Below are 14,619 nucleotides of genomic sequence, written 5' to 3'. Positions count from 1 at the left end.
TAGAATGATAATTTCATCTACTTGGGAGAGGGTCTTCTCTTCAACAGGGGCCACCAATTTTTTTTTACAGATGCCCAAAATAGATAAAAGAAATATTGACTATAGAGGGATAATAAAAACATCTATTATTATTATTATTATTATTTGGGTCAGTCTTGGAAACGTAGTTATTCAGATGGTTGCAATCTGAAGATTCGCCACTAGAGGCCACTGAATCCTACACACCGGTCTAATAAACCTCCTTCATGAAAATAATTTCCCTGTTTTCCGGGAAGTCCTCGTATCACACTCTGCACCTGCTGCTGACTAATCCCACTTCATAAAACTGAGATGTTTCTGGTGAGACTCATCACTGTTCCATTTCCTATGTATGAGCACTATAAAAATCGCCCCTGAAGGAAATCCCCTTTTCATTCCTTTCAGGCAACCACTGATTCCTCACATTATGAGGACAAATGAGTCTGTGTGACTATCTCATCTTCCACTGGCACAAAAACAGAATTCAAAAACCACACACGTAGCACCGTTTTAATATAAATCTGTAAAAACGAGAAGTTTAATGGTCGACATGAAAATGACAAGAGCGATTATCATTTAGAAAAGCAGCAACACAAAAATGCATGTGTCTGTTTGTGGAAAAAAAAACCAAAACAACAACAACAGAAACAGAACTGTACCGTACAGCTACCATGTGTGTGAAACAGGTTTCCTCTGGATATCAAATCAGTGCACTCCAAATGGCCTCGATCGGAAACTTGACTTCCTAAAGATCTTAGAAAGGGAGCTGATCGTAACCCTGCGTCGAAGACGGTGACAACAAAAGTCGGACAAATGATAACAATCATGATGACAACCATCACAGCCTTTAAGAATGACGTTTCAAACCACGAGCTCGACATAAAATTGCACTTCAAAATACTGGTCGGGGTGAATAAATATTTGTGGTACCTTTCTATATCCATTTTGGTAATACAGTACATAAACACAGCAGTAGTATATTAGAGCTGTCTGGGGGGGAGGGAGGGGGGTTAATACGGAAACTGATTCAAACTTTGTCTATTTTCATTCCAGCTGCTTTTGCATATAGTACAGAATTTGCATAATAGCACATAAATAAATAAACACAGATGACATCGAACAAGAGGGTAAAAAAGATTTACAAAACATACTGCATATCTAACATAGTGTCTATATATATTTATATTATTCATATAATTACATAACAGCGTCATTCAGAAGCGGTGCTCAAGTGCTCTTGCCTTTAGTTGTCGGACTCTAAACCAGAGTGTGGTGTAAGGTTTTTTTTTTTACATACACGCTGGTCTTCGGTCTCTTTGCACTGTCCCTTCAGACTCTGCCTCCTATCAGAGTCGTGTCTGGGAGGAAGGAGTGTCTCTCTGGCCTCGGGTGGTCTCAGGGTAAACAGGCCTCCGTGCAACAGGTGCGTCTGCGCTCTCCTCCTGATGTCTCATCTCTTTCTCGAGACTCGACGGCTGCTGGACGCTGAAGCGCCCTTGTCTCTTTCTGTGTAATAAATAGCCCGCGGCCGCTTGTCCCGGCGCCTCGGGGTCCGACGACCCTTTGAGGGTGTCCTGTCGCTGCAGCAGAGAGAGCCTGGCCTTCGGAGCGCCGGTCAGTCTCCTGGGCGTCCCTGTCCCTGCGGGGTTGGCTGCGGTTGCTGGGGGGCTGCACAGCAGGCTGTAGAGCGGGAGGAAGGACCTGGGCTGGATCATGTGAATCCCTCCAATCGGAATCAGGAGGCTCGGGGCTCTGCTGGGCTGCTGCGAGTGCAGGGGAAGGTGACTCAGGACATTGTGGGTTCCAGTCTGCCGGGTGGGATGTGGGGCGAAGTGCGACAGGCCGATCTCACCCACAGGCTACAACGACAATGAGATGAAATAAAATTGAATGGCTGTGCTGATCAAAACTAGGTCACTACAACAACAGGAGACATTCCTGAAAAGACAGATTGAGTCAGATTCAAAGGGCATTAGGTAAGATTTTAATAACCACAACTGTTGTTGCAGATTAATAAAAATGAGTCAGTGATTACTTTGCTTTGATGCCAGGACTTTCTCTAGAAGTTTCTTTTGGGTTAGCTAGTAATACACTGTGTGTGATTCCATCATTTAAAAATGCAACGTCATGTACAGTCGGCAAATAAATGCGTAGGTGTGAAAAACAATCCTGAAGATAACGTAATTTAGAATTCACTCTTATGTAAGGGTGAAGAGAAAAAAATGAGATTACACCACTGTATAGCTACATGTTTGGAGTGGGCATGTATTTTTTTGAGCAGAGGTATTCACCTATGTTGTGCTCCTTGTCGACATGTGGTTCCAATCCTCTGTATTTAACAACAAGCCTGCTTCTCATTTCATCAGCGGCCGGCCAGGAACAACATGTTGCGTCTATTTGGGAGCTCTCCCGCATTATTTTAAGCTTGGGAGCTGCAGGCTCGGTTTGACTGATATAAAACAAGAGGGTTTGCCTTTCCTCTCCTTTCCAATAAGTGCGCGACTTTAAAATAACCTCATATGTACCAGTCTATCTATATTTGTTCTAGGTGTTGACTTACTGGGATTTAACCGAGCCACACAAGATTTGCTTTGTGGGCCGAAGCCTAATTTATTTTAAACTGTAGGCTAAACTAACAGTGCTGAAACAAGTCACAGGTGAGCGAAGATTGCGGTTTGAACAAACGCCACGTTTTGGGAGTGATAATAATACACACAGCAAATTCTGACTAAAGTACAAGAAAAGAATAATGGTTAGGTTAGCTTGTATGAAGAAGATTAAATGAAAACCTGTAAACACGTGTTAAGTCACTATGTTGTTGTTATTTTGGATCAAAGTCTAAAGTGATTCACCTGTCTTACTGTGGATGGTTGGTCCCTTGGATGAAGACACGGAGCAGGGGTATCTGTCAGAGAGCCCAGAGGCCCACATGAGTCAGACCCTTGGGACTGAAGTACCACAGGAGAGAGGCCTCTAGCTGGAGAGACTGGTCTCTGTGGGGCGGTGGAGACATGACAACTGGATGGGGAGAGGGATGAAGAGGAAGGAGGAGTGATGGACTGATGAGACCTGGGCGACGGGCTTCGAGTTGGAGACGGCTCCCTTAGCGGATTCAGGCATTGTGGACTTGGAGAATGGAAACCTCCAGAGGATGCCGATGCTGAAGCGTCGAGGCGTCGACGGGCGAACAGGGCCCTCCGGGCACTGGCTGAGGTCTTCTGGGCAGAATCCTTGGGGCTGGGTGAGAGGCCTGAGCTGCGTTCAGGCTCCATCAGCTGGCTGCCTGGATGAGCTTTCTCACCGTCGGCGTGAGAGCTTTCAGCCACTGTGGACCTGTTGTCTACCTCATGTCTTCCCTTGTCTTTTGCATTGTCATCGCTGTGATCTCCATTGTTCCCCTGATCAGAGCACCGAAGATCTTTTTGCTCATCTGGGCTGATTGACTCATCTTCACAGACTATTAAAACACAAAAGAAATCTATTTTCAATGCACAACATTTGGTACTTCATCATTATTTTGTCATACAGTGTTGACTATCTCAAACCAACCAACCAATCAGGATTCTTTAGAAAAAAACACAGGTACTTGCCTAATATTGGCTTGTCATACTTTTTTCATTTTTAGGCAAAATTTCAAGGAAATGTTCATGTTGTTAACTTTCCTAATGTCCAGGAGATAAAGCCATCTGCTAGGTGTAAGTCGGCTGTGTTATTAGCAGCAGGGTAAATTCTTTCTCTGGATGTGACATATGAGAACCTCTCACCTGTTTTCCCTAGCAAACCTTTAAAATATCTTGTTTGTCGTTTTCCCGCCAATAAAATAAATCAATGATTAAATAAAATTTTAACATAGTGAGTAATTTTAAGGTTAGCTGCTCAGAGCGCATTAGCTAAAGGTGATTTAACTACCTATATTACTCCAACATTCTTGTAATTGAATTAGTTATAGCACACAAATAATGCAGCAGCTGCATCTAAACACCAGGTTAGTGTTAGTGGCGCTAAAGGCTAACTAGTTTAGTGTTCACTGCCACCTCTGCCTTCTATGACTCCAAAAGCATCATATATTTAATTGGATTTAATTGAACATACTTTTATCAAACTAGCTCATTAGTTCAAATAAGGACAAAAGCCAGACAAGAATATTTTGATAATTGCTTTTGTACTGTGTCACACAGTTCAGATAGGATCCCTCAAACTTCAACACGTTCCCCTCCAACTTTAATGTTTCTGTACTTACTGCTCTGCCTTTGTAGGCCAGGTATGATTACAGATATTAGGTTAAAAGGTCAATCGTAGGCGCAGTTATGCTCAGTTATAATTAGCCAATAGATTTGTGCTATGTTGCAGCAGTAATAATTACTGGGATATCTAATGTTTAAGTTATTAGAAAGATGATGTAGGTTAAACAATGTAGACATGCAGTTTGTGTTAAATACTGACTATGTTTTGAAGTTTAACGTTACTAGTTCTGTAGGTTATGTATAAAATGTCTGGGGCTGTCAAACTGATCGTGGATGTTGTCTTATATGACCTCGGACCGAACATAGTGTGGGAAATAAAAACGTGATCAAAGCAGCAGTAAAGTTGTGGAAAGCAAACAGAATCTCAAGTACGTTCATAGTAAATCATTTTATGTGTTTATTGCTGATGTGATCTGACTTACCACTGAACCAGGCAGTAAGATAATTTGCAGTGGAACAACCTAGACGACAATATTCTGGACAGTATTTGTCATTATTTTAGATAGTTGCAATAATTATAAAGTACATTTGATGAAAGCAAGCATATTTGTCTACTTACATGCTGATATGAGTAATAAATACTTAAAAATTCTCTCATACAGGTACATATGAAATAAGTGATTAATTTGCGTTAATCTCGTGTTATATTTATATACGGAAATCACACAATTGACAGCCCCAATTTTAACATTGCTGTATTCTGTATTAGCGATGCTTAAGGTTAGAATTACACTATAAAACAACCTGATTTGCTCCAGCACCAGGTGACTGTGATTCAAAACAAATTTAACACCTTATTAATCAGTGACACACTAAGAATGTAGGATATTCAAGCTGTGCTGGTGTTGAATGTGATTTACTTGCTTTGTAAATAGGGGCAGTGACTCAATGTTGGAAAGAAAGGAGCAATGTTAGCAAAGCAGATTTAAAAAGTGTGCATGCTAAACTATAAGTAAGCAAATGTACCAGCTATTTCTGTGATTAACTGTGAGATGACTGAGATGGAAAAAATACTTGACAAATCAGAAATGTTTAGTGCTGCAAGGCACACCCCAAAGTTCCTATACTTTTTTAAAGTACTGACACAGGATCATAGACTGTTTTGCTAGGTGGAGTGGAGTACCTCCAAAGGTTCCTTGTCTCTGTCTCTACCAAGGCTTTATATATACACAACATAGCATACCTTTATGTGTGTCCTCTGGGTAACAGCAGGTTTCTTTTTGGTATGACTTAGATCTCAGGTGTTCAGCGAGGCTGCCTGGAAATAGTAGAGAGCAGTTCAGTGTTCAGTTAACATCACACACATTAAAAAAAGGAATGTCTTGGTATCTACCATTACCTTTAGCTTTGTGACAGTGATTACAGTTACATGGTGGTGATTCTGTGGAGAGCCCACTGATATTCTTGCAGTGCAATCCAGAGTCCTCGCACTGGCACTTCCCTCCACCTCCACCAGACACAACACCATACTTCCTATTTGATCTGCAGGTGTGAAGAGAGCAAGAGCTTTCAGTATGGTCTTCAGATTGATGCTGCTCCTCTCAGGATGATAGTAACAATCAATATGAGCGTAACAGTAGCTGTTAGATGGGCTGCAAGCCCTTCAGCACCTGTAAGCAGAATTTTAGTGCTTGTATTTATTCTGTGTAAGTACGCTATTTGTTTGGCCTTTACTCACACGGAGCTCACACTGTGAAAGCTCGGCACGGGGTCCACCCTTCCATATACACTGAGGGTCCCTCAGCGAGGCACCCACTTCAGGTTCGACAGAGCAGCTTTCATAAGCCAAAACCATACCCCACCCTACCCCCACTGCTTTAAAACCCCCTTCATGGCTCACACCGCCTCCGAGTCCAAACAAGAGGGAGCCTACGATGCGCCTCAAGGTCCGGGGGTTTGCTGCAGTCAGCCAATAAAAACAGGGCAGAGAGGGAGGGAAACCCTGGCCCAAACCAGCTGCTGCTCCAAATAAGCATGAAAAAACACCCAAAATGAAAACACATTCCTGCTACAAACAATGGCTCTGGTTATAATCGACTGTTTTTTCTACTATTTTCATTACAGGCTGCGCGGCTGGATAAACTCTGCAGGTATCATAAATGGTAGCTTTTAAAGTCTCGAAAAACTTTAAAGTTAATGAAAGACAAACACTTTGCCTCGTGCCTTTATACTATACTCCCACACTGTAGCGCTGATGTATACATATACATAGACTTTTCATGCAACACCCACCCAAACTTTGAGTCTGGGTGCCATTGGCTTTCCCCGGGCCAGCTTAAAAAAAAAACATTAACGTTTGACTACCTTGCTGCCTCCGTTGTGTCTTTTTGTGCCTCAGACAGACTGAACAGACGGAGAAGGGAGAAAGCGAGCGGGTGTGAGGATGACTCATTCTTTTAGGAAGGCTGCGATGAGCGTCAACATGAGTCACAACAGGGATTTTGTTCACAGACACACTCTCAAACCAAAAAAGAGACACACAGATGGCACCTCTTTGCACTCCCCTGTGTCGCATCGCCACAGTGTTTATGTCTGATAGGTATCAAAACTACTGAGCGTGTCTGGTTTAACCTCACTGCGAATTCATTGGGAGGTTGCGCGTGTGCTTTAACTAAGACGGATAACAGATTTGCATCCAAACAAATTCACTTCTTACAATTCTCGTACTGCATCTTACGAGTTAATCATGAAAGTCAGTCATTGCTCTTCTTGTTATCTTTGTAACGTGGATTCAAAGACTACTGCCAGATGGACTCTATTATTGTATCAGGACACTTTGAGGTAGTTGAGATGCAGTACGTATGCCATTACCACCTACTAAAGGATAACAAGGTGTGGTTGTATCCAAATCAGAAGATCACTCTGTGATATAATTTAAGCAAGTATTGTTGCTATGGTTACTCGCATTTTAATTTCTATCCATTATCTATTTGCGGTTCCTTAGGGGGTTGTGGAGGGGCTGGAGCCTTTCGCTGCTGTCATTGGGCGAGAGAGGGGGTGCACCCTTGACAGGTCACCAGTCTATCACAAGGCTAACACAACCAGTGTCTTTAGATCGTGTGAAGCCAGAGTACCCAGAGAAATATCCACACAGGCAAACGGAGAGCATCCACATAGAAAAGCCACAGCTGGCCCCGGGTTCCAAAACAGAACTTTGTTGCTTTGAGAACCTTCTTACCACAATTTCACCTATGGCTTAGCACTTAAAACAAGGTTGGATGCTTGTTTGAGATGTCTACTGGTCCAATTGTCTTTTCCTTCCATTTGCATAAAGACACATGTCAGTCAACAGTGGACATCCAGTAGCATTTTTAGAGATAGTAACATCCAGCCAGGAGATTGAGTTCATTACTTAGAACCTCCGATGGTAGCTTGATAAACCCAATAGAGTCATTATTTCTGGCTTAATTTATTTTGCCTAGAAAGTCTTAATATCAGACATTATTCTCCCTCACATTTTAACACTGAAAATAGACCTGCAACAATTAGCAGATCAGCAGAACAATAATCTTTTTTCACAATAGATTTTATTTTTTGTGATGATTTACTTGATGCTCCCAGGTTTTTAAATGTGAGAATTTGTTGCTTTTTCTGGTTTATGTCACTTTAGGAAATTGTGGGAAATTCACACTGTTGTTTTGTAGACCATGATGATCAATTAAAGAAAAATATAACAAGTTATACCAATGCTGCTGTATGCGTCCCAGACCATTTATACCTGATTATTTATTTAAAAAGCTATTACATCTACTTTATTAACCTCTGTGGGCAATTCCTAATAGCAGGACCGGCCTGCCATACTAACAGATTGATACTTCTCAGCACTTCTCATTTCAAACAGTTTGTCTTTTTCCATTAACGACTAATGCTTTGTACGTTCACAGGCCTAGATTTTCAACTTGTTTCTTTGGTGTCAGTTTGGCACAACACAGACACACACAACAACATAGTGCTGCTCCATGTGAATGGCCGTGATGGCTGGTGTAAATGAATCTCTGCAGGAGCAGAGGAAGCTAGGTAGTTTCCTGGCTTCAAGCCTTCACCAGACGGACTTTGTTGGTGCAGACTGCCAGCCCCTGGCTTCTCCAACATGGTGGACAGACAACAGTTTCCAGAACATACCACAATAAGTGACACACGCTTTCAACACTGTAAATAATGAGGTACATCAGTATAAACATGGAAGTGAAGAAAATTATTTTGCATTATTTTGCTTATTTCTTCTCCCACAAGGATAATCTGTCAGAAAGTCTAACTCACCCTCTCTCAGATATCCAAATGTCAGGTGGTTGTTTGTTTGTGGTGCATGACTGGACTTCCTTCTCCTGCATTTTCTCTTCCTCCATCTCGTCTTTTTGGTTTGAGCTGTTGTCATCTGTTGACTGCTGTCCCTTCCCCGTCCCCTTGTGATCTCTGTTGTACGACTGGCTGCTGTAGACCTACACTCGAAAGAGACATGGGCAAATTCACCAACTCTGCTCCAGCATGCCCAGGGAGACAAAAATTGGGAATTCTCATTGAACGATGTGTTTTACAACATTTGTTAAAGAACATACTGTTTTTTCTTTTCGTGTAATGATGGGAAAGATATTTGTATTTATGTAATGTAAAGTTTGGCAAACTGCCTTCCAAGCCTTTCACTGGAGTACCTTTTTCTTCACCTTCTATATTGTGCACCTCAGTATGGTCCCTTTACATTAGGATTAGTCTGATAATCCTAGACATTCAGTTGTTATGGTCAATTATAGCCAATTTCATAGATTTATGGACAGGTATAATGAGTGATCAGTGTTGTAATTACCTCCGTGGAGCAGGGTCTTTTGTTGTCCTCTTGCTCCATTGACTCGGTTGTCTGGACTGACATGGGAGATATAGTGTAGATGGAGGGACTGAGCCTCTGTTTACAGTGCAGAAGAGAGAGAGCCGTCTTGCTGGAGAGGCCAGGTGGGTTGGGGTCATAGCCGCTAGTAGACCATGATGAATACACTGAGGGCTTCTGTTCATCCAGAGCAGAAGGGTTTGGTTTAATGTAGTTCAAATAGCACCAGCTATTACAGGTGCTGGACAGGAGACTGGGGAATGAAGGTCCAACATGTGAGATGGGGGAACAGACACCTGGTAAACATGACTGATTTCCTGGTTTAAGTTCCTGATTGAATGTATCAACTTTTTCCTTGTCAGCATCTCCCACCTCCACCTCCTCTTCTTCTTTTACTCTTTTCTGCTGCTGTTGTGACTCAGGAGGGAGCTCTATACTGTTTGAAGGGGAAAGCATACGCTTGCTGCCCCCTGTGCCTGATAACCTCAAGCCATCATCAGACCACAGTTGAAGATCTGGAGTCATGTCTCTGTGGTTTTTATATTCAGCCGTTGGGTTACCCATATTATGTGAGACAGCATCAACCGCCTCCTGAGGCCTGGGAGAGGTGGACTGAGACAATGTTGTGTATATGGCACATGCTGGGGTGAGGGTGTCTGTTTGGAGACGAACCGCTACTGCTGGAGATATGACAGGCCTCAGTATTTCCAGACTGGAAGTAATGTTAGGGACAGACTGCTGGGTGTAGGAATGACTTACTCGAGCCTCTGAATAATCTTCATTTTGTAAGGGAATCTCAAGTTTCAGTCCCGTAGACATGGGAAGATAGCGGGCTCTGGCTGCCCCTGATAGTCGAGGTTTGAGACAGGGCTGTGGTGCTTGAGGAGGGAGCACCTCTGTACGGATATGTGAGGCCTCCTCTTTAACAGCTACAGATGGGTCATGAGTAAGTGACAGTTCTGTGCTTCCCATTAACTGAATATTTTGACTAAGTTTCCATTGAGAGAAGATCTCTTTGCATTGTGATTCTACTGGATTACGTAAAACTGTTTCGCCTGTTAACGGAGGAGAAGAAGACCTACTACAGTACACAGAACTTGGATCTGCCTGAGAGGATTTGCTAGGGCTGATAAGTTCAGGACTATGGCCTGGAAAGCTACACTGCTTCTCCTCCTCCTCATCTGGATCTCTGATAGCAGTGTGTCTCATTAGAAGACATTTTCTTCTTTCCCTCCAACCAACTGCTGAGCGCTCAGGAGAAAGACAACTGTAGTCAAAAGACTTACTGCGGGTCTCAGCCATTAGGACACTTGGTTGTGGGTCATGAGGAGCCTGCTCAGATGCTGAGCGCCTCATCTCTCTGTGATGATGCACCCCAGGCACTGTCAACATGTGAGGAGCTCTTGACCTCCTCAGAGGTGTTGATATTGCTGTGTCCATGTCTGGTCTGTTTGGCTCTTCAAAGGATGTGGAACGACTGGATGCATATGATGCACTACTGTCCTGACTAGGGCTGCGGGGCAAGGATATAGAGTCAAAACTGGATTCCCCTGAAGACTGGGCAACCTCAGCTAGACGTAAACGTTTCTTCTTCGGAGGAAGCTTTTCGATCGGGAGTTGTGCTAGAGAGGGGCTTCTCTCTGGCCACTGAAATTCATCAGGTTTCTCTGAATGTTTTACTGTGGAGGTTGGCTCTACTGAGGTCTCTGTACTCATGTTGGAATCCTCTGTCACCAGTATTTCTGGAACCTGCACACTGTGCTGGTGGACCAGCTTTCGAACTGTTAGTTTTGTTGACTGTTGTGGGGTTTGTTTTTGGGGCAACCGCTGATATTCTTCATGTGGTGGAGAGTTCTTCGTTGCGTCCGTGCCTTGATTCTCATTGCATAGAGACTCTTGTTTTTCAAATGAACTAGTATGTTGAATTACAGAACAGGTTTGAAGTGCAGGCCTTCTGGGGCTCTCATAAGCTACACTGTTCTCATCTTTACACTGTCCTGACAAGACAGTCGGAGAGGGTAATGAAGGAGAAGAAGGGTCATCAAATTCAAAACTCTCTTCTTTCCTTCTCTTGCGCATCGTTGAAGCTCCTGCTCTGACTGCGTGGTTAATTAGCTGTGAGCACTCCATTTGACTAATTACAGCTTCATTTCTGGGATGATGTGAGAGGCACAGACTTTGCTTATGTTTCTTATAACCTTCCCAATCTTTGCATCCAGTGCCACAGGCCTCACACTCATATGGTTGTGGTTGACTTTGCTTGTGGTCAGGCACATTGGTTATGCTGTCGGGGTAAAACGAATGAGAACCCTCATGTTCCTCTTTTGTAAGTTCAGCACCAATTGGGATTTCAAAAGCTGGCTGCCGTCTTAGCATCCCATAACGACGGGATGCCTGTGTTTCAGAAGGCTGTCGTTCATCAAAGGACTGACTAAGGCGGAATTTGTTGGGGCCACCACTGGAGGCGTCAAATGAACTAGCTGCAGATGGCATTGAGTGGCTTCTCACCAGAGGCGCGGTGGATGTTTGGCCAGCTGGCTGCTCCACATTTAGGGATGGATGATGAAATTTTTCACATGGAACTCCCATGGTGATGGAGCCACTGTTTTTATACCCCAGATCTCCTGCTTTTGGGCTATGAATAAGTGGCTCTTTTGCACTTGAACTCTTCTGAGACTCAGAACTATTCTTTCTGGACAGTGAGAATCTCCTTGGTTTTACACTGTCAATTTTACTGGTGTCCACCACTGCCTCATTGATGGTGATGAGTTTGGTGATATGGTCAATGACCTGTTTCTTGGGCACGGTGAATGAGATGCTTTTGTCCTCCTGACCAGAGGGATGCTGGTTATGATGACGAGACATCCTCTGAAGATGTCCAAAACGTCCGTATTTACCAAGGATGATTTCTGCATAGCTTTTGGCACTTGTGTTTGGTGGGCAGTCCTGTGACTGCTCAGTACTTTCAGAGCGAGAGAAGTACCCGGATTCTGTGCTGCCTCTACTACCTAATGTTAGAGATGTGGTCTTTTCATCAGATGAGTCTTGTGGAGCATGTTTTCCTCTGCTGAGACGCAGGGCCAGTCTCTTTTTCACTGCATGAGAGTCACTGCTGCCTTCAGTGGCATCTTTGGCCCTGTCTGTTTCATGACTTTTCAGGGAGGCTACACTGCCTTGTCTTTCTGAAAGGGAAGCAGCTGAAGATAGCTGTCTTGTTTCATCCTCTGACTCAGTGACTTGTTCTTCTACAGATTTCGGCTCCCCAAGTGCAAGACCTGCCTTCACCCTGTGGGTATGTGATTTGCGGTGTTTGTACAGGTTACTCTTGGTCTTAAAAGAGAAGCCACATGGGGCACAGGGATAGGGTCTTTCACCTGTGTGGGAGCGAATATGTTTCTGTAGGACACTAGGCTTTGCGCATGCACGGCCGCAGTATGTACAAACATATTTGCCTGGTCTCTGAGGCTTACGCTCACGTTTCTGTTTTGGGGTGCCCTCCTGGGTTTCAGGTTTAGATTGGGTATGGCCACCTTCTGTGGAAGGTGAGGCACCTTGTGACAAACTAGAAACTGTGGAAGCTTTTGTTGCTGCTGTTGCCTCATGTTTGTGTTCCAGTGCTGTGCCTGAGTCTGTGCTCTGCCGCTGGTGCCTGAGACGTTTACGCTCAGGGTTCTGCCTTCTTGACGGTTTGGGTTGCTGTGTGCCATGTGGCTTTGGAGAGTCCGTTTGTTGTTGCTGACGGGGCTTGGAGGGAGACTTGGGATGAGGGCCCCGCTGAGGAGACTCTGGTTGGCAATGTTCTTTACCTCCGGACTGCTCCCCAGTCGTTAGGCGACTATGCAAGGCCTCCATAAAATGGAAGGACAGCCTTAGGTAGACACGTAGGATGAGTCTGCCTTAGCAAGGCTACAGAGTTAAGGTCAAATCATTAACTGGGTAATGGGCTTGAAGTGAGAGAATTCTATCAAATAATCCACCTTACTTGACTGTCAGACTTCATAATCTTTACTTCCTTAAATTTTATTTCTTGAAAACAGAATGTCAAATGTAGAACGGTGCCATCGCATAATGCAGCCGTGATAAGTCAAGAGCTGTGGAGGAAGTCCTCGGCCATGCTGACCCATAGTATCCCATAATGAAGCACTCAGGCAGTCTTGCTGCCAAACAAACCGATGCTCAGCTGGCTCAGTTGAACGTATGATTCATCCGTCTTCTCAATATGAAGATCTGCGGAAACAAAGAATTCATTATATAGGGGATTTCATAGAATTCAACTTCTAGGAACAGATGACCCTCTGACCCCTACTTCACCCATGCCAGATATGGACGTGGCTGTTTCATGTGTTACATAATCACTCTATGTGTCATAACGTTTCACTTTCATCCAGCTCCTGAGCATTTTAAATTTGAATGTTTATGTAATATTTTTTGTGCAAAAATAAAGAAACAATAGTAACATCCTGTAAGTAAAAGTGATAATTCTGTTAAGGTTCCACCAAAGAAGGAACGTGTGTGGCAACTGACTGCCTCAATCCAATAACAGCACAACTTGAAATTGTCATGGTCTTTAGTGATTTATAATCAGCCTATTTCAAAATCTGTGAGCCACAATATTTTCCTGTCGGACAGCGCATTACATCTCATCCCGCCCTCATAAAGCCAGTCGGATCTTCTTGCTGGAAGACACGGCAACAACAACAACAAAAAAAGAAATTCAATACAAGAACATCCTCCTGAAGAGCGAGTTGTATAATTCCCGGCAGTAAACCAAAAGAGAAAAAGAGACAACAGTAGTACATTAAATAATGATGTCTTGTGTTCCATATTCATATTGTTGTCATAAAACACGTTTTACACGTGTTGTCATTAAACGCATGACTAATTACGGTGACACAATATCAAACCATACTACTTTCAGACTGATGACCAACACTACAGTGCTGCAATGCCAATGTGAATGTCTCTATCTGCTTTGTAACTCATGAATTTCACCCGATTACCTGCTTTTAGTTGTGTAAAAGGGACGAGCTAAATGACTGTGAGGAGTGGCTGTTAGCTGTGAATGCATACACAAGGTGACTCAGTGGAGATACTGAAGAAAATTCCCGATCTTATTTTGTGCCAGCATACTGAAACAGTAAACAAGACATCCCACGCACTGACCAGCTGGTTTCTACACCCACATTCTAGTGGAAGACGGCAAAGCTGCTGGATTTGATCCAAATTACTGATAACAGGTTGGTAACCATCTTTGGTTTAACTTGTGGGAACAGTACATGCCAGTGTTGCATGATCACGAAAATTCCTCTTTACTTCCTACCAAAAGAAACATAAAATAATAAGTATAGATTTCTGCAGTTCGCAGAACACCAGAGATCATCGGTCTAACTCTTGCCATGAAGCCGAGGTGCTAAATGTAGGTCAGTCAGGTAGTGTAACTGGACTAATAGCTTCTAGCAGAGAGTCAAAGATTCACTCGTCTTTCTGAAAATAACTCCTCACACTGTAAAATGTTCAGAGCACCCACATACTCCGTGT

General features: G+C 43.4%; 1 protein-coding gene across 1 annotated transcript; it reads right to left on the bottom strand.

Moving 5' to 3' along the window:
* Positions 1-314: 314 nt before the first annotated feature.
* hivep3a (HIVEP zinc finger 3a) lies at positions 315-13,062 on the bottom strand. Its single transcript, XM_084562640.1, has 6 exons — positions 9,064-13,062; positions 8,523-8,701; positions 5,563-5,744; positions 5,446-5,520; positions 2,871-3,475; positions 315-1,877 (listed from the first exon to the last, which is right to left on the bottom strand). The coding sequence occupies exons 1-6, from the start codon at positions 12,931-12,933 to the stop codon at positions 1,365-1,367; spliced, it is 5,424 nt and encodes a 1,807-aa protein (XP_084418766.1). The 5' UTR covers positions 12,934-13,062; the 3' UTR covers positions 315-1,364.
* Positions 13,063-14,619: the final 1,557 nt, after the last annotated feature.

Source organism: Chelon labrosus (assembly GCF_963514085.1).
Source record: "Chelon labrosus genome assembly, chromosome: 16".
Taxonomy (NCBI): domain Eukaryota; kingdom Metazoa; phylum Chordata; class Actinopteri; order Mugiliformes; family Mugilidae; genus Chelon; species Chelon labrosus.
Note: the sequence above shows the minus strand (reverse complement) of the source record. Positions and strands in the feature narration are given on the sequence as shown.